This window comes from Macaca fascicularis, chromosome 2 (assembly GCF_037993035.2).
Source record: "Macaca fascicularis isolate 582-1 chromosome 2, T2T-MFA8v1.1".
Lineage (NCBI taxonomy): Eukaryota > Metazoa > Chordata > Mammalia > Primates > Cercopithecidae > Macaca > Macaca fascicularis.
The window spans coordinates 152,170,870-152,189,377 of record NC_088376.1 but is presented as its reverse complement, the minus strand read 5'-3'; the positions used below and the strand labels follow the sequence as shown (position 1 = coordinate 152,189,377).

At 52.4% G+C, this 18,508-nt stretch overlaps 1 protein-coding gene across 2 annotated transcripts in view; it reads left to right on the top strand.

The window, feature by feature from the left end:
• Nucleotides 1-7,402: 7,402 nt before the first annotated feature.
• Nucleotides 7,403-18,508, top strand: part of WNT7A (Wnt family member 7A) — a 57,908-nt gene continuing 46,802 nt past the window's right edge. Inside the window, exons 1-2 of one of the 2 annotated variants that reach the window (XM_045385705.3) lie at nucleotides 7,403-7,527; nucleotides 12,696-12,922. In XM_045385705.3, coding sequence (XP_045241640.2) covers nucleotides 12,826-12,922 — 97 coding nt within the window. In that variant the 5' untranslated portion in view covers nucleotides 7,403-7,527; nucleotides 12,696-12,825. Of the gene's footprint in view, nucleotides 7,528-7,796; nucleotides 8,124-12,695; nucleotides 12,923-18,508 lie in introns of those variants that run through there. The other variant, XM_005547886.5, reaches the window with a different exon arrangement.

Below are 18,508 nucleotides of genomic sequence, written 5' to 3'. Positions count from 1 at the left end.
CCCAGATTCACAAACGGGTTGATGGTTCAGCAGGGGAGACAATAGGACTTTGGCAGCAGGAGGGAGATGTCAATTTTCCAGCCCCGAGGCCCATGTTCCAGCTCCTCCCAGTCAGGATGCTCTGGCCCTAACCATTCTGCCCCCACCTCCCGCCCCCTTGATAAACGCTGAATCACTGGCCTGGGTGAGGCCCACCTCATGGATAGCAGTGGGCATTAGGAATGCTGGGGTGGAGATGAAATCTATGTAGGTGAAATCAGTGTAGAGGAGCCTATTCTTGGCAGGAGTGAGGAGATGTGGAAGAAGACAAAAAGGGAATGGCGATGTGTTAACATAAGTGCCAGACACTCAGCTAGACTCTCAGCTAGATGCTGGGTAAGCAACTTAACACCTCAACATCTCAATTTTCTCTTCTGGAAAATGAAGTTGTTATGAGGAGTGCATGAGAATCATCCAATTATTCATGTGTCTAACAATTATTCAACAAGGGCCGCCCATGTGCCAGGCAGCTATTAAGGAAATGCAGCTATTAAGTAACAAATATTCATGCTTGCGGGGCTGACAGTGCAATGAGGAAGACAGACAAACATAAGTCAACAAATAAACAATGTAAAGTTGGGGGGTGCTGATACATTCTAGGCATATAAATAAAGCCTGAGTAAGAGGTGGTCTAGAGAGTGCCATGAAAGGGCAGGGTACTCAGGGGTCACCCCTGTGGGGCAGCAATGTGGGAGGTGATATTCTGCTTGAATGAAGTAATGGGTAAACCATACAGCCATCTGAGAAAAGTGCTGCCAGCAGCAAAGAAATATAAGGCATCCATCAGATAGCCTGGCACATACTAGGCCCACAGTAAATCGTGCATGCTCTCACAGTGCAAAGACAGAGGCTGTTTCCTTATTTGAGCAGATGGATGGTCTCTGTGTTCCTGCTGCTCCCCAGCTGTAGGAATGTAGTCTTCAGGCCCCAGCTTTTTGCCATGCCTGCTCTAATCCTGGGAGAGAGGACCTGGGGACCAACAGCTCCAAGGCAGAAGGAGGAAGAAGAGATTCCATCAGAGGCAGCACAACCTCCTACCAGCCTGGCGCACAGCGGGGGGCTCCCCAAGCAGACACCATGGTGCCAGTCACAGGGGTCAAATGCTGGATAGCCACAAAATAATAAAGGCTGATCTCACTGGTGAAAACCCACATGGAACTGGATCATAGCCCACCCACAATGTGGGTGCCTTTCCATCTACAGGTTGAAGGCTACAGGCCTTTACAATTGACACCCTAATGGCTTCTGCCACCTGCTTCCCACCTCTCCTTCTTTCCAACTCCTCCACTCTCCCCGGGCTGATTACCTGGGCTCCGGTGACCATCAGTGGGTGCGCAGCTCTGGGTCCCCTCTGGAGGTGCCCATGTCAGGGGATGGGGGGCAGACAAACACACAGGTGAGGCTGAGCTGGCATAGTGGCTGCTTGGACAGGGGCCAGCACAGGGGCTGTGAAGGTCCTCCTGTTGGAGGAGTTGGCCAGGGATGGCTTCTGGAGGAGGCAAAATGCAGCTTCAAGGGTGTTTTTCATTGTTCAGTTCTCAGCTCTTCAGAGAGCCTTCGCTGGTCACACTACCTGAGGTTCTCCACTGAGCTGCAGTGTGTCACAGCTCTGAATTTCATTTTCTTCTGAGCACTATCCCACATGAGAGTATTTCTTTCCTTCATCTATTCATTCAACAGAAATGATGCTCCTAGTACAGGGCTCCCAGCAGCTCCAAACACTGTAGCACCAAATGTTTTGGCTCTGGTTTGTGCTGCTGAAGTTTTCTTCTAAGCACAAATGAAGAAAATGGAGGGACCAAACGCAGGTGGAAAGTCATTGGACACCCGCCATTCGAGACCGCCTTAAACACAAACACCCTTTCTTGATCCGTGGCAGCACCAATTTTATTTACAAGCATGTACACGGCACTGGCTATGTTCCCGGCAATGTGCTAAGCACTTTACGTCTAGTATCTCAAACCTCAAAACTACCCAAGGAGGTAGAAACCATTACTGCTCTCAGTTTACAGATAAACTGAGGCAAGGAGGGATTTATGTAACTTTTCCAAGGTCACAGAGATAATAAACGGTGGAGCCAGGATGTGAACCCCTCTAGGGCCCTCACTGACAGCAGTGTCTGGTATACAGCAGGACTCCATACCTCAGTGATTGCTGCGGGTAAGAGCTAAGCTGATCTCCTTCTGTATCCAGCAGGGGGCGACAAAGCACCTGGCTGACTGTGCACCTGCCCCAGGTATGTATAGTTTATTTGGCTTAAAGACGAACAGTACCTGCTGAAGAGGTATCCTTCTCACTTCCTAATCCAGGCAGAGGGAGCTAAATGGGGAGAAAAATTCTGGGCTAGCACGACTCTGCCAAAGAAGAACTTTATGCAATGGGTCCCATTGAAACAGTCATGAAACCATTATTCACACTAGGTTCCAGGTTTTGGAATGAATCCTTGGAGAAGCTCCCAGTCAGGTGAAGGATTAAATGACCTGAACATTATCAGGCTCACAGAAATCTGTACAAGTGAAAAATAAGCTGTTCTGGATCACGAAGCTAGTAAGTAGCAGATTTGGGATTCAAACTCAGACTTATTTGACCCAAAAGTCTAAATTCTTTTTACCAAACTATAGTCCTCACGTTGATGAAAGCCCTGTCCTGGGTGCTGGAGACAGAGATGAAGGATACAGCATCTTTCCCACAAGGAGATTATGTTCTGATGAAGGAGGGAGGGGAGTGAGCCCATACAACATTTGGGGTGGGAAGGGCTCTGCCAAGATCAACACAAGAAGGGTGGGAGCACAGAGGAAGAGATGCATTAAAAGGTGGTCCCTTCAAAGATCATGTCTATTGTGTTCACTGCTGTACCCTAGCAGTGAACCCAGCCCAGGGACTGGCACAGTTTAATCCTCAACGAATGTTTGATGACTGACTGAATGAGGAAGAGACCAAGTGCCTAGGATAGGAGTAATGTAGATCAAGGAAGGCTTTTCAGATGAGTTGACATTTGGGTGGGATTTGGAGGATAAGTTAGGAGTTTACCAGGTAGAAAAGACAGCTAAAGGCATTCTAGACATATGCAAAGGAATGACAGGCTGCAGTAGTAGTCTCTCAACTTTTTTAAAAATCACAACCCACAAAGTATACACATACACATCCAATACACACACACACACACACACACACACACACACACACACACACACACACTTGGAACCTTATGCATAATGTCCTCTGTTATTTTCTGATCTACTTCTTTTCATAAATGCTAGTGGCAACCCACCAATTTGTTGTGATATGGGCACAAGTGTTTGGGGAAAGTGGAGGCTGTAAAGGTAATTTTGAGCTAGACCATAAAGATCTCTGGATGCTAGGCCGATAAGAGGGAACCCTTTTAAGTTCTGCCTCTCCTTCCTTCCCTGTGAAGCCAGACACTACAAATTCCTTTTCCTTCTCTCACTCTCTGATGAACTCCCTGCCTCTCAGGCTTGTCTTTGTTACCTTTTGTCACTCCATTTCCCCAGCTGGTTCTTTAAATCATGCTGAATTCCTGGGCCTCTGCACTGGGCCTTCCCCACTCATCCTTCTTAGTCTCCCAGGGCGTCCTCTCCTTGCCTTGATTTGAATGTCTGCCCACTTCTAGCTGGGGATATCCAACCTAGAAGTAACAGCCCAAAGCCTCTCCCCAAGCACCAGTCACCCTTCAGTGACCTACAGACACTTCAGACTCAGTATGTCCAAAACCAAGTTTCAGTCCCTGAGACCTCCTGCTCTCTGGGTCACCATTCTGTATTTTTCTCACCAGCCACACTCTCACAGGACAGGACACTGTCCTGGAGGCCTTCCCCATCTTGTCTATCCTGCCTTCAAACTCGCTCTCAAATCCACCCCCTTCTCTCCCCGCCGTCTGCCACCGTTTTGTCCAGGGTAAGCCTTCTCTCCCACAGGTAATATTGAGACCTCCTGACTTGCCCTCCTCTCTTGCCTCTTCCTTTGGCTCCCACGACAGCCACCATGAACCTTGTGGAACATAAACCTGATCATGTAACACCCCTGCCCCTCTTAATATGCCCTGTGTCCCTAAACTCCCTATGGGGCCTCTTCCCTGCATATCTCCTTCCACCCTTATTCCCTCTAACACCCCAATATCCAGGCACCTTGAACCTCTGTGGCCCTGTTTCCTCTGGTTTCAAAAACTCTACTTGCTTAATACCAGTTCATTCTTTTAGGATCCCACTTTAGGAACACTTCCTCCAGGAAGCCTTCCCTGATCCCCTGAGACTGGATGAGGAGCTCCTCTGTGTTCCAACAGCCCTCTGCGCACCACACATCTTGGTGCCTAACACCTTGTTTCCTGCTGGAGTGTCCCAAGTCTTTCGCCCTCCTCCATTAGATACGCAGCCGAATGGGGCTGGGGGGTAGATTAAGAGCAGATGCTGAAATCAGTATTCTCTAGGTTTGAAGCCCAGCTCGGCCATGGACTGGCTGTGGGAATTTTGTACTTTATTCAATCCCTCCCTGATTCACTTTCCTCATACTATCAAATAATGATGGCTGTGATAATGATATCAACAAGTGGAGCACCTGCCTCTTGGCATTTTCAGGTGATTCAGTGAGTTGATACGCTGAGGCTGTAAATGACAGTGCCTGGCATGTAATAGTGCTACCTATATGTTTGATCATGAAATCGGTCCTCAGATGGGTTGCTCCAGGAGGGGCAGAGACTGGGTTTATTTGATCTACTGATCTGTCTTGGCCATATTCTTCCCTCCTGTATTCCTCCTCTTCTTCCTCCTCCTCCCTCACCTTCCAATGCACCCAGCACCTGTACTGAGCTGTTGGTATGTGCCTAGCACCTGGCCTGACATTGGATCACAAGTACATCCCAGCATTCACGACATGAGTGAAACTTTGGTCTAGGAATGATGGTGGATGCAGAAAATAAAGGTCATATTTGAGACATTCTTTGGAGGTAGACTGCTCAGGGCTTGTGCTGACTGCATCTGTGGGTGGAAGAGGAGGAAGAGGAGGAGGAAGAATGCCAGAAGGAAGAACATGGCCAGGACAGACCTTGTGATTTACTTTACCAAACCCTTAGCTTCTCCAACCATCTCCAGATCATTACAAGGCACCTCCATTCACCCAAATGCTCCAGCCAACATCGGGGTCACCTATCATTCCTCTTTCTCTTTCTGTACCCCTCCACCCTCTCCCCTGAATCCTTTTAAGTCCTGTCTGTGCAAGACACAGGCCCCGCCCCGTATCCTGGGTCCTTTTCTCCTCTCTGCACCCCACTTCCACCCTTATTGTCCTAGTTACAACTGCTGTGTAATAAGCACCGCCTCCAAACTTAGTGGTGTAAAACAATCATATTCACAAGTTATAGGGCTCAGGAAGTTGGGCAGGGTACACTGGGTGTACTACACAGCCACCGTCCACCATGCCTTAGCTTGGCAGACACAAAGCCAGCATGACATGATGGTGGGGGTACCTTCCCCACATTTCTGGCACCTGAGCAAGGTGACTCCAGTGCTGAACTCACCTGGGACTATGGGCTGGAGCAAGCACAGGTGTCTTCTGCCTATGCCTGGGCTTCCTCACAGCCTGGTGGCCTCTAGGCCTCTACCATGGTGGCTCAGGGCCCCAGCACTGGTGCTCCAGCCAACAAAACAAAGACTGCATTGTCTTTTATCATGAAGACTTGTAATTTTGAGCATCACTTCTACTACATCTTATCGGTGGAAGCCGTCACAAGCCCACCCAGATTCACGCAGGGAGAGCACAGAGAACCCACTTCTTCATGGGAGGAGTGTCAAATAATTTTGTGGTCATGTTCTAAGAGCACCACCCTAACCCAAAACCACCAATGTCTCACCTGGATCCCCACTGTCATCTCCTCTCTGGTCTGCTTGATGGTGCACTTTACTCACCTGTTCCCATTCCCGCAGTGTGTTCCCACAGGACAGCTACAGGGAGCTTTTGAACACACAAATCAGATCAGTCACCCTCTTCTTCATCCTTCCAATGTCCCCAACTGAACACACCACTGAAATCCAAGCTCCTTGACGTGCCCACACAGCCTTGTGGATCTGCGTAGCCCATCTCCCTTCAAGCTCAGGCCTTCTCTCTCTCTCTATCATAGCCCACCATCTCCTCTCCGGGGCTTATGCCCACCCCTGAGCTTTTGCACCTGCTGGTACCCTTCTTGCAGTGCTGGACCCCTGATGCTGTGTCCTTCAGGCCTCAGCTCAAATGCCACCTCCTCAGATCTAAAATTAACCCTCCAACACCCAGTATTCCCTCTCCCATCACCCTGCTTAATGGTCTACTATCTGTAACTCCTGTTCTTGTTCACTTATGATCTGCCTCCTTCCTGGCCCCAAGAGGAAAGACTCTAGCCTTTCTTTTTCCTTATGTCCACGGTGCCCACCATCGTGGTTGGCACAGAATATGGAATGTGAGTGAATGCCTGAATGGTGGCGCGCGTGTGTGTGTGTGTGTGTGTAATTTAGAAAGCCAATCTTGAAGGATAGGCAAGCCTGGGTGCAGGAGATTACTACAGTTGGGCATACTTTGTTTCCCATATGGTTCTGCTACTCACTAGCTGTTGACTCTGGGCAAACACCTTCACCCTCTTGAGCCTCGGTGTCTTCAGCTGAAACCTGAGTTCAGATTTGCCAGACCCGGGCATAGGGACAGCAGGTCCAGCAGGAACACCAAGCCAGGATCACAGCCGCTCCCAGGGAGCTCAGTGCCTGGAGCCCGAGGGGAACACTCTCAGGAGGCGCAGGCACAGCCGCTCCTAGAGACTGGACATCCCCCAGGTGGCAGGCGGGACCGGTCCGTGCAAACAGGGAACAGGTACCCTGGGGAAGGACATTCCCTGGCAAAAACATAAACTGCCGCTCGGAGTCTTGGCACCACCCAATTTCCAGTGACACTTAGACTCCCCCTGCTCACTGAATGGGGTGTACACCAAAGTAGGGGGTCAGCCCCCTGGGATAGGCCAGGGCACTTAAAGCTTTCTGTTCCCGGGAGCGAGGCCAAGGTGCACCACCCGCCGCGTCCGCCTGGTGTCGCCGCGAGCGTGCTCTGAGCGGCCAGCTGCGCCCCTCGCACTCCCGCGGCTCAGGCGCCCCACTGCTGTTCCGCGCGGGGTGCCTGGGCCTCAGCCCGACTCCGTCTGTCGGCTAACAGCAGGATCCCAGAGAGGGCTGCCCAAGTATCTTCTGCCACCCCCTGCCACACCCTCGAATAGGTGGGGGTAGGGAAGAAATACGCTGAGCCAGTCCGCCAGTCGCTCCGCGAAAGGGGGCGCCCTCCCCTGAAGCTGGGGTTGGGGAACTGGGGTGTGCTCTGTCAGCCCCATTTCCCTGTTCCGGGCTTGAGCGAGCGGGGCAGCAGACCAAGGCACTAGGGCTCTCGGCCGAGTCTGGTCCACTCCACCCGAGGGCAGCCTCTCAACGCCCACTCGCCCTGCAACCTGCAAGTTAGTGACGGGTGAGGGACGAGCGGGCTCCTCCTGCCTCCAAACAGGCTGTGCTCGCTAGCCTCCCACCTGCACCCCAGAGCAGGGAGGGGGCCCCCGGGAGCGCGCATGGAAAGGCACAAGCGCGCGCCTGGTGCAGGCGGCCCTGTCCCGCGGGCGCAGGGGCGCGGGGCGGGCGCTCCGGGGAGGCGGGCGGGGGAGGGGGTGGGGGAGGGACGGGGGAAAGGAGGGAGGGGCGGGGGCGGGAGGCAGCAGCGCCCCCGCACTACCCGCGTCTCGCACACTTTGCACCGGTCGCTCGCACGCAGCCCGGCGTCGCCCCACGCCGCGCTCGCTCCTCCCTCCCTCCTCCCGCTCCGTGGCTCCCGCGCTCCTGGCGAGGCTCAGGCGCCGAGCGCGCAGACGGGCGCACGGACAGACGGCCCCGGGGACGCCTCGGCCCGCGCCTCCCGGGCGGGCTATGTTGATTGCCCCGCCGGGGCCGGCCCGCGGGATCAGCACAGCCCGGCCCGCGGCCCCGGCGGCCAACCGGGACTATGAACCGGAAAGCGCGGCGCTGCCTGGGCCACCTCTTTCTCAGCCTGGGCATGGTCTACCTCCGGATCGGGTAAGGGCTGCCTGCGCCCTTTCCGCGCGTGTCTTGGCAAAGTTGGCACGGCCCGGGGAGGGAGGTGTGCCGCCTGAGAGCCTCTGCCGGCCACCAACTTCCACAGCTTCTCTGAGAGGCCGGGTGGGTGCGGTGTGGGAGCGGTGGACGCACAAAGGCCCCCCGCAGGCGGACGCCCCAGGAGATATAGGCAGGGGGACTGGCCATCCTGAGGACTTCTGAGTCTGGAATCTCCCAGGACCAGAGACAGCCGGTAGGGACGCTCCAGCCTGAGGGACTCTGGGGGAGGGCTAGCTGCTGCAAAGGTTCAGCCCATCCCGGGGACCCTTCGGACCCCGGCATAGGGACAGCAGGTCTAGCAGGAACATCAAGCCAGGTCCACAGCCGCTCTCGGGGAGCTCAGTCCCCGGAGCCCGAGAGGAACTCTCTCAGGAGGCGCGGCACAGCCGCTCCTACAGACTGAGCAGTCCCCAGGTGGCTGGCGGGGCCGGTCCGTGCAAACAGGGAACAGGTACCCAGGGGGAAGGACTTTCGCTGGCAAAAACATAAACTGCCGCTCGGAACCTTGGCACCACTCGATTTCCAGGGACCCTTAGACTCCCAGAGCCCCTTCCCGGGCCAAGGGGACAGCACGTCCCGCCCCCAACAAACACACACAAAGGTGGGACAAGAGGCGGCCCGAGACACCGAGGGAGACAAGCGCTAGAGAGAGGCGGGACACCCCGCCCCCTTGAACTGGGCAGCAGAGGCTGCCGGGCGCGCGAGCAGCCCTCTGGCTTCACCCAACGTTTCTGTGGAGGTGGTGCTCGGGGGCGCTCTGGCTGGAAGGTGGGAGGGGGCAGCTCGGGACGAGTCCTGGAGCTGCTTGTGCAAAGCCGGTCACCCTTTGTACTTAAGACATAACGCGTGTGAAGCTCGGAGCAGTGGGCGGCGGGGGGGCGAGGGGAGTCTAGGCATGAATAGAGGTTCTGGCGCTGAAGGGCCCGCTTGGTAGGTCTCGAACACCCTGCCCCTCCACCCCCCATCAGTGAACCCCCTACCGCCCCTTTTGAGGAGCGGTGGACCGCAGGGGCTGCGGCTAGGGGGTGTGTGTGAGGATCCTTTGTGTTTTGTCACTACTACCCCCCTACCCCGTCACTTCCCCAGTCCACGTCTCTGGAGCGGGGATTTCGCAAGTTGTCGGGCCGCTGCCGCCAGCAGGTGCGTGCAGAGCAGACCAGGGGCCGCCAGCCCGACCAGCGGCGAAGAGGCGGCTACGGGGCTCGCGCCAGTACCGCCAGCCTGCCGGTGTGTTTTAAGTGTTATTGATTCGCCCGCGTCTGGGTGGCTTTTCTTTTTCCCCCTGCTTTAATCTTCATCTTGGCCCGAGCCCCGCCGCCCCGCCGCGCCGCGCACATCCAGCATCCAGGAAGCCGGTCAGGCCGATTGGCTGGGACCGCGTGTGGCTTTATCTCCTTTTTAATTAGAAACGGGGAGGAGGGACCCGGGTGGAGGGGGAGAGAGAAAGGGAAAACAGCAGAAAATAACCTCTCCTGGCCGCCCCGCCCGCCCGCGGGCCGCCCTCCCGCCAGCGCCGCGGCCTACCCGATTGGCCCTGCGGGGGCCCAGCTGCCCCGGAGGGAGGGAGGGAGTCCTGCAGGGTGCTGCCCTTCCGCCCCAAGCTGCCCTCTGGGGTGGGGAGAGGTCCAGGTCGGGGAGGTGGGAGTTGCAGGTGACTTCAGGCCAGGCGCTGCTGCTGCCTGTGCCTCGGGCTGCTCATCTATATAGTGGGCATGAGGGGTGAAGTCTCAACGTCCCTAGGTTTTTCCATTTCCCCACATGTGACTGGGCTCTACCCGCTTCTGGTTGATGGTGGGGCATCTGTGGTATTCTTATTTCACTCGGATAGTTCTATTACTCGCACTAGCCTATTGCCACAATCAGATCCAATAAGAATGGTGATAATTACAACACCGCCGCCACATTTATGGGCACTCACTATGTGCCTGGCACCTTCTAAGCACTTTCCATGTTCTAGCAAATGCGGTTTTCATAGCAGCCAATTAGGTGGAGACTAGTTATCAATACCCTAATTTAGCCATGGAGAAACTGAAGTGCAGAAGGAAGGAAACTTGCCTAAGATCGCACAACTAATAAGTGAGGAAAGCTGAGATGGGAACCTAGGCCAGACCCTTAGGGGCTAGTCTATTGTACCTATGAGTTTTTGGCCCCAGTATGCCAATCCATCCACTCTCTGCTGGTGTAGAAATTTCCTGGTGGCCAGCTAGGTGCTCAGAGGGTCCTCCTGACAAATGATGCCAAAGCATCTCCACTTAATCTTCTCACGCTGCTGCTTCCTCAGACATTCCCAGCATTCTAGTGTGTGTTAGACTCTGGTTTAGGGCTGAGATGCAGATGCAAAGCCAGGCTGTCCCACCTCCAACACCTGCTAGCTGAGAACCTTCCTCTGGGTCCCAACCTCTGTGAGCCTCAATTTTCAGATATTTGAAATTTATATGATGATTCTTGCCCCACAGGACTGTGTGGAAAGGTCACATGAGCTGCTGTTTGTGGCAGCACCCACCATACTGCCTTGGCACATAGTAGGGACACTGCCCAAGTTTACTGATGCATTTGATGCATATTTGGGGGCACCTGCCATGTAATAGGTACTCACCCGGAGCCACATCTTTGAAGTGCCACAATCCATTTATTTGGTAGACATTTAGTGAACCAGCAGACAGCCTCCCTGCCCGCAGGGAGCTCATCCTCTCAGGAAGAAGACAAGTGATCAAGTGAGCATGCAAATTAAAAACACATACATGAAAACATGAAAGTAGAACATGAGTAATCAAGAATATCCAGTAAACAAAACAGAGATTGTGATGGAAATTTATTAGGGGAAGGGAAGGGAGGGAGGCTCCCTTAGCTGGGCTAGTCAGGGAGGTGACCCTTGAGGTCATGTGAATAATGACAAGAAGCCAAGCTTGTGAAGATCAGGGGTGAGAGCACTTCCAGGGAGAGAGGCCAGCAAGGACAGAGTGCCTGCTGCAGGGAGAAGGCTGGCATGTGGCAGGAGCCTAGGGAAGTGGCAGGAGTGATCAGTTGTGCTCTTGGAGGGCATGGGTCCACATCACCTCCTCGAGTTATTGGTACAGGAGAACCTCGCTCTAACAAATTGCAACTCCAGAACAACTGCCCATAGCTGAGCCCCAGGACGAGGCACTTGCCCAGTGGCTCTACCTGCAGCCCTACCACTGCCACCAGCCAAGCCATCACCAACCCTAACCTGCCCGGTCCCTCTGCTCCTGCTCTGGCACCCCGCAGGTCTTTCTTCCATGGAGCGGGGACCACCAGGTCATGTCAAGGTCGTGCTTACACCCTTCAGTGCTTCCTCGTGCTGCCTGATGCACCTGAGAAAATGCCAGCCCTCAGCCATCTCCTCTCCCCAGGATCTTCCTGCATCTCAAGCCCTGGTTTTGTAGCAGTTTCCATGGGTTCTTTCTATTCCTTGAAGACCTCGAGCTTGTCTCCTAGAACTTTGCATTTTCTGTTCCCTCTGCACAGAATACCCTTCTCCAGATTTTCCCACAGATGCCTCCTGGCAATTCAGATCTCTGTTCTGTTCTGATGTCACCTCCTCAAGGAAGTCCTCCTTGATCACCTCAACTAAAGTGGCCCTCACTTTCCTCACCACCTGCACACCCTGGTTGCCATCCTAGCATCTTCCTTTACTTTCTTCATAGTACATATCATTGTCAGAGATGGCCTGTTTTATTCATTTGTGACACCTGTGTTGTCACCCTCCCTAGTTCCTTGAGGGCAGGGCCTTGCCTGTCAGGTGCACAGCTGTCTCCTAGCATGGTACCTGGCACATGATGGGTATCTGATACATGTCAGTGAATAGTTGAAGAAGATAGGAATTGCCCTCATAATAGTCACACACATCCTCTAAGCCAGTCATGCTCGGAGTGGGATACGTGTACTCCATTGACAGCAGCAAGAAAATGCCAGGACTTCTACTTAAAACTACTTTTTAAGGTTTTTTTCAATAATAAAACATATACATACATGAGAGTATATGTTACATATACATTAAAAAACAGATTTTTTTAAAGTGAACATCTGCACACCCATCACTCCTTCAGAGGCACCTGCTGCATGAGACTTTGAAGTCATCATTTCCTTGCTTGCCTTTACAATTTTACCAAAGAGATGATTCCCTAGCAACATAGGGTTTCTTTTGCATGCTTTTGAACTTCATCTCAATTGCATCCTACCATAAACTCAAAGGCAACTTGCCTTTTTCACTCAATGTAATATTTGTGACATACATCATCTTTTCTTGTTTCTAAAACAAAAATCAAGTGTGTGTGTTTCACTGATATTGAGTATACGCATTGATACAAGAGCCTATGTAGAAATTATAAGGTTTCTATTCGAATGGACATGAGTTAGGGGTGCAGGATCAAAAAAGTTGGGAGACCACTGCTGGGGGCAGTGGGGTGGCCAGTGCTGGACACCTAGGAAGGGTTCCTAGTCCATGCTCCCTTGCTGGCCTAATGCTCCATCTCTCTGTGTCTCTCCCTCCAGTGGCTTCTCCACAGTGGTAGCTCTGGGCGCAAGCATCATCTGTAACAAGATCCCAGGCCTAGCTCCTAGACAGCGGGCGATCTGCCAGAGCCGGCCCGACGCCATCATCGTCATAGGAGAAGGCTCGCAAATGGGCCTGGACGAGTGTCAGTTTCAGTTCCGCAATGGCCGCTGGAACTGCTCTGCACTGGGAGAGCGCACCGTCTTTGGGAAGGAGCTGAAAGTGGGTATGTGCTCACCCAAACACCCCAGCAGAGTCTTACAGGTTATAGAGACATCAGGCTATAGGGACACCAGAATACTCTCAGGTGCCCTGTGGAACTCCGTTGCCTGCCCCTACTAGAATGTCCTTCAGTGTGGGGTCCTGCATGTGCATTGACTTGCATTCAGGACTCCCATTGAGGGTCAGGTCTCTGGTTGAATCCATACCCCCTCAATCGTTTATTGACGGAGGTGCAAACCAGCAACCAGTGACCCAAATGCTAACCTCTGATACAGTGCTGATGCTGTGTTTTGAATTGAAGCCCAGATTTTAAAACTTGTTTCACCTAAAATATAGGAATTTCCGGTTTCTTTTGAAAAGTTGGCAGATCTACTCATAATTTACATGTGTGCCCACATGGTTGCAAAGACCTGAAACTGAGAACACAGCTCCCTTTAGTTGTAGCAGTGAATGGGCAACCCATTCACTGCCACGGTCCCCAACACTCCCTACTGCTGCCCAGCCTGTGCAATCCTGTGACATGATCCGCTTGATCCCTGTGGGCTTTTGACTTTGAAACTGTTTTATGGGAATGGTGCGTGCAGACACATACATACATGTAGAGTTTTGAGCCACACATTTAACTTCTGAAGCAATTATAACAAAAGTCTGGTGGAAAAGGGTCAGAGAGAGCAATGCTGGTCTCCAGGAGGCCCTGGTCAGTGGTAGGAGGCCATGCTGTGTGTCTTCTGGCTTGTGTGCATGTGCATTAGGGGACCAGAAATTGCCACAGGCTGGCTTCTGCACTGTGAACTTCCCTGAAAGCCAGGTCAGCCTCGGATATCTTTGGGCATCCCTGCCACCTCCTGCTTAGGTCACCCTGCTGTCACGTCTGGGCTCCCAGGTTGTCCCATGCTCCCCCATCTCATTTCCCTGTTGCTCCTGGCCATCCTGCAGTCCCTTCTGCACCCAGCAGGCAGGATCATCCTTTTACATGGAAATCAGATCATGTCACTGTGCTGCTTAAACCCCTCTGGAGGCTTTCTTGCATCAGAATGAAATCCCCACTGCTCATCTAGCTGCTGCTGACCTCTGCTTCCATCTTCCCTCTTCACCTGCTCACTCAGCCTTGTTCTTTTTCCCAAACACACCATGCTGGACACCAGCTATTTCTTCTGCCTTAGCTCCTTTCCTCAGCCCCGTGCCCCTGACCCTGTCCAGGTCTTCTAGACCTTTGCAACCTTGTCAAAAGTCCCCTCTCACCTCAAAGTTCCATCCCATCAGCCAAGCACTTCACACTGTCTGAAACCATTCTGAACTGGTTTGCAATGTCAGCTTCATGAGGGCAGGGGCTTCACTCCCACGCTTGCCACTGAACACTTTCTTCCCATTGCCTTTTGGAAGGCCTTACCCATCCCTGCAGCAGGCCTGGTTTTGTCACCATATTCTGTGAGTGCCTTCTTATTTGCACCTTACAGAACTGCAGACAGGATCTCAGTATGGGGTCCTGCAGGTGCATCGACTTGCATTCAGGACTCCCAGTGAGGGCCAGGTCTCTGGTTGAATCCATACCACCCCAATAGTTTATTGACAGAGGTGCAAACCAGCAACCAGTTTTTTGGGCCACTGGTGAAGTTGGCAGAGACCTTTCCGGAGGTAAGCCTTTTCCAGGATCTTTGTTGTGTAGACTTTTGCCTTGCACCATCTGCCCTGCTTCTCCCTCTTCCCAATTCCAGGGCTCACTTTTTAGGTGGAAACAGAGGCCCAGAGAGAGAATGGGACTGTCCCAGGTCACATAGTGAGTGGCATCAACACTGAGACTCCAGTTAAGGTTGCCTAATCTGTCTTGTGAGCTTCCCCTTGCTTGTCACTTGTAGTTTTTGGTTTTTGTGCTTTCTTCTACTCAGATATCTCACACACACACACACACACACACACACACACACACACCCACACACCCCATTCCTGGGACCCAGGCATGGGTTCCAGCATTGTTTTAAATTTGTGACTTCTGATATGTAAGATGTTATAGATGAGGAGACTGAGGCTCAAAAGGGACTTGCTCAAAGTCAACAAAAGTGAGTGGCAGGGCCTCTCAGGACTGGGTTCATTCCAGCATAACTTTCAGTCTCAGAACAGTCAGTATATTGGCTGGCATTGGAATAGTCCCCACAGAGGTCTGGGGCGCAGCAGGAGGGCTACAGTGCAGGGCAGTGCCTGGACAAGGATCCCCTCCTGTTGAGCAGCCCCCAGCTGGCCATGGTTGTAGAAGTGAGGCTGAGGAGGAATACTGCCAGTGCACACCAGGGAGGAGCAGAGGCCAGTGGCAAGAGGCATTCTAGTGGGCTTGGCAGGCAGAGGTGGCTGGTGGAATTCCAGCAAAGAGAGGTGCCCAAGAAAATCCTTGGGATAGCGATGCAGGGCAGTTGGTCCGGGGAGCCTGGAAGGAAGTAGGAGCTGGAGCCAGGAGGTATGTAGGGTCAATTTAACAAGTTTGAATTTCTGAGCGGGAGCCGTTGGAGGATTTTGAGTGTGGGAGTGACTGCCAGAGGATAGGTTAAACTTATGAAATTGCCACTGTGAAATGACTTTTGGCCCACAAAAGTGGCAACATAATATATGTTGATATGCATATATTATGCATTGACTTGCATTCAGGACTCCCAATGAGGGTCATGTCTCTGGTTGAATCCATACCCCCCAATAGGAATAGGAATCCATTCAACCTTATAGGAATTTTAGGAGATTCATGAAAGAGTGGGTATAAGGTCATTCATTCATTTTAATACGTGTTGATTTATTCATGCATTCACCAAGTTATTGGGTGTCCATTGTGGCTGGAGGCTCCTGTTCCAGTGTGTGTGGCCAGGGAAGGGCGCTGGATTTGTGAGGGAGGTGAGCTATGGGCATGTCTGGGGGAAGAACATGTCAGGCAAAGGGAACAGTAGGTGCAAAGGCCCTGAGGTGGAACGTGCTTGGGGGTGGCTTGAGGAACAGCGAGGGGCCTGGGGTGGCTGGAGTAGAGTGAGGAAGGCTGAAGGGGAAGGCTCAGGGAGCCAGGAGCTGGATGGTGCAGTATCCCTCAGGCCAGGGCAGGGGATCTGGATTTCCCTTCATGGGAATGGAGACCTTCTGAAGGGGAGACAATAAGGGAGGGACAGCATCTGACTTCGGGTTTAGCATCATCACTCTGGCTGCTGGGAAAAGCATGAACTGCAGGGTAGGATGGCAGTGGGAGTCAGGAGTCTGGTTGAGTCTTCCAGGAAGGAGGTGATGGTGGCTCAGCCTCAGTGATAGCCATGGAGACCTGCTTTGAAAGCCACCAGCCAGGAAGGAGGGAGAGTGACAAACTAAGGGCCAGCTAGGAGGGAGGGAGGGTGACAACCTAAAGGCCTGCTAAGGAAGGAGGGAGTCACTCTGGTCTGGACTTCTAGGGTAGTCACAGTGGGAAGAGGAAGATGAATCAAGATGAGAGCCCCGACAGTCTGAAACCGCCCTGAGCTTAGGTTTCCTCATATGTAGAAAGGTGTCCTGCTCCAGGACATCAGGAAGCAAGCATCACATTTAGGGTCACTGGGCTCCTCCTCAGTGCTCTCACCCCCATGGGGTTGCCACTTTCTGGGAATGACCAGCTAACAACGGCTGTCTTGCAGGGGTGAGGATCTGGCCTTTGGAGCTGTGGCCATCAAGTCCTGACTTTGAACACCAGGACCCATTGTCTGCCTTTAAAGAGAAACTTCCCAAAGTTCTACCCCATACTTCTGCTTACATATCATTGGCCAGAACTTAGTCACATGGCCACATCTAGCTGCAAGAGAAGCTGGGAAGTGTAATCTTGTATTCAGAGTGGACATGAGACCAGCTGGAGCTCTGTGACTGAAGAGGAAGAGTTCTTTATCCCATGCTTGGCTCCCTTCTGAGTGTTCAGGTTTCCTGCATAGAGCTGAGGGGCAGCAATGGGCATGTACCAGGTAAAGTCCCGTTGCATGTTAGAAATTGAACCCCAATTCAAGCCACCTCTGGTAAAAGGGGGACTTATGTATGCTTAAGGAACTGGAAAGCCAGGGCATAGTGCTGACTTTCGAAATGGACAGGAGCAGAGGTAGCATTGGCATCTATCAACCCCAGGACCAGCAGGACGGCCTTTGCACCTGCAGTGACACAACTTCCAGGTTCAAGCACCCCCAGAAAGAGCCTTGGCCTTTCTCTAGCAGCACTTGCAGAAGTTCTAAGATTCACTCAGATTGGACCAACTAATGGGGCTTTACTTTTGGTTGTGTGCCCATCCCAAACTAATCACAGTGGCCAAGGGCAACAGTGCTTTTTCTGGTCCAGCCAGGTAGCCCCACCCAGACCATCTCTCAGGGAAGAGGAACTGCTCACGAGTGTACTAGTCTACTAGGGCTGCCAGAACAAATCTCCGCAGACCAGGTAGCTTAAACAGCAGAAATGTACTGTCCAGTTTCAGAAGCCGGACGTCTGCCATCCAGGTGTCAGCAGGGCTGCTTTCTCAGAGGCCTCTCTATTGGGCTTGTCACCTTCTCCCTGGGTTCTCACACGGCCTTTCCCCTTGTATATGTGCCCCAGGAATCTCCTGTGTCCTGGTCTCCTTTTTTATAAGGACACGAGTCATATAGGACTAGGGCCCACACTAACAGTCTCATTTTAACTTAATTATAATACTTCTTTAAATTTCCTGTCTCCAAATACAGTCACACTCTGAGGTATTGACTCAGTCCACAGCAATGAGTGACCAGAGTGCAGCATGGTTCAGGCTTTAGGGAGAGGCATAGGGGGTGTGGTGGGCTCTCAGAAGTGAGACCTCGGGATGGAGGGAGGGGTCTGGACAGTGGAGATGGCCCTTCATCTGGAACTTGGAGGGTGGGGAGAAATTTACCAGTGAGTGGGATCCTAGGCAGAGGAAACAACAGAGCAAAGACATGGTCATGTGAGAGCTATGGAGGGAGTGAACAGGGGCCTGCAGCCTCAGGAGACAATGGCTCAGGGAGTCGCCTGTGAGATGGCAGGCTAGCTGTCAAGACCCTTGAATGCCAGGGATTATTTGAGTGGGGTGTGTGGCCCCACATCGGTTTGAACAACTGCTACCAAGGCACAGTGTGACCCTTGCGGTGGGGTATAAGAAGGCCTTCACTTCCCTCTAGACTCCTTCCTTCCTTCCTTCCTTCCTTCCTTCCTTCCTTCCTTCCTTCCTTCCTTCCTTTCTTTCTTTCTTTCTTTCTTTCTTTCTTTCTTTCTTTCTTTCTTTCTTTCTTTCTTTCTTTCTTTCTTTCTTTTTCTTTCTTTCTTCTTTCTTTTCTTTCTTTCTTTCTTTCCTTCCTTCCTTCCTTTTTTCTTTCTTTCTCTCCTTTTTCTCTCTCTCTCTTCCTCCCTTCCTCCCTCCCCCTTCCCTCTCTTTTTCTTTTTTCTTTCTTTCTTTCTCTTTCTTCTTTTCTTTCTGTTTCTTTCCTTTCTCTTTCTTTCTTTCTCTCTCTCTCTTTCTCCCCTCCTTCCTTCCTTTCTCTCCTTTCCTTCCTTCTTTTCTTTCTTTATTCTTTCTTTCTCTCCTTCTCTCTCTCCCTTCCTCCCCCTCTCCCTCCCTCCCCCTCTCCTT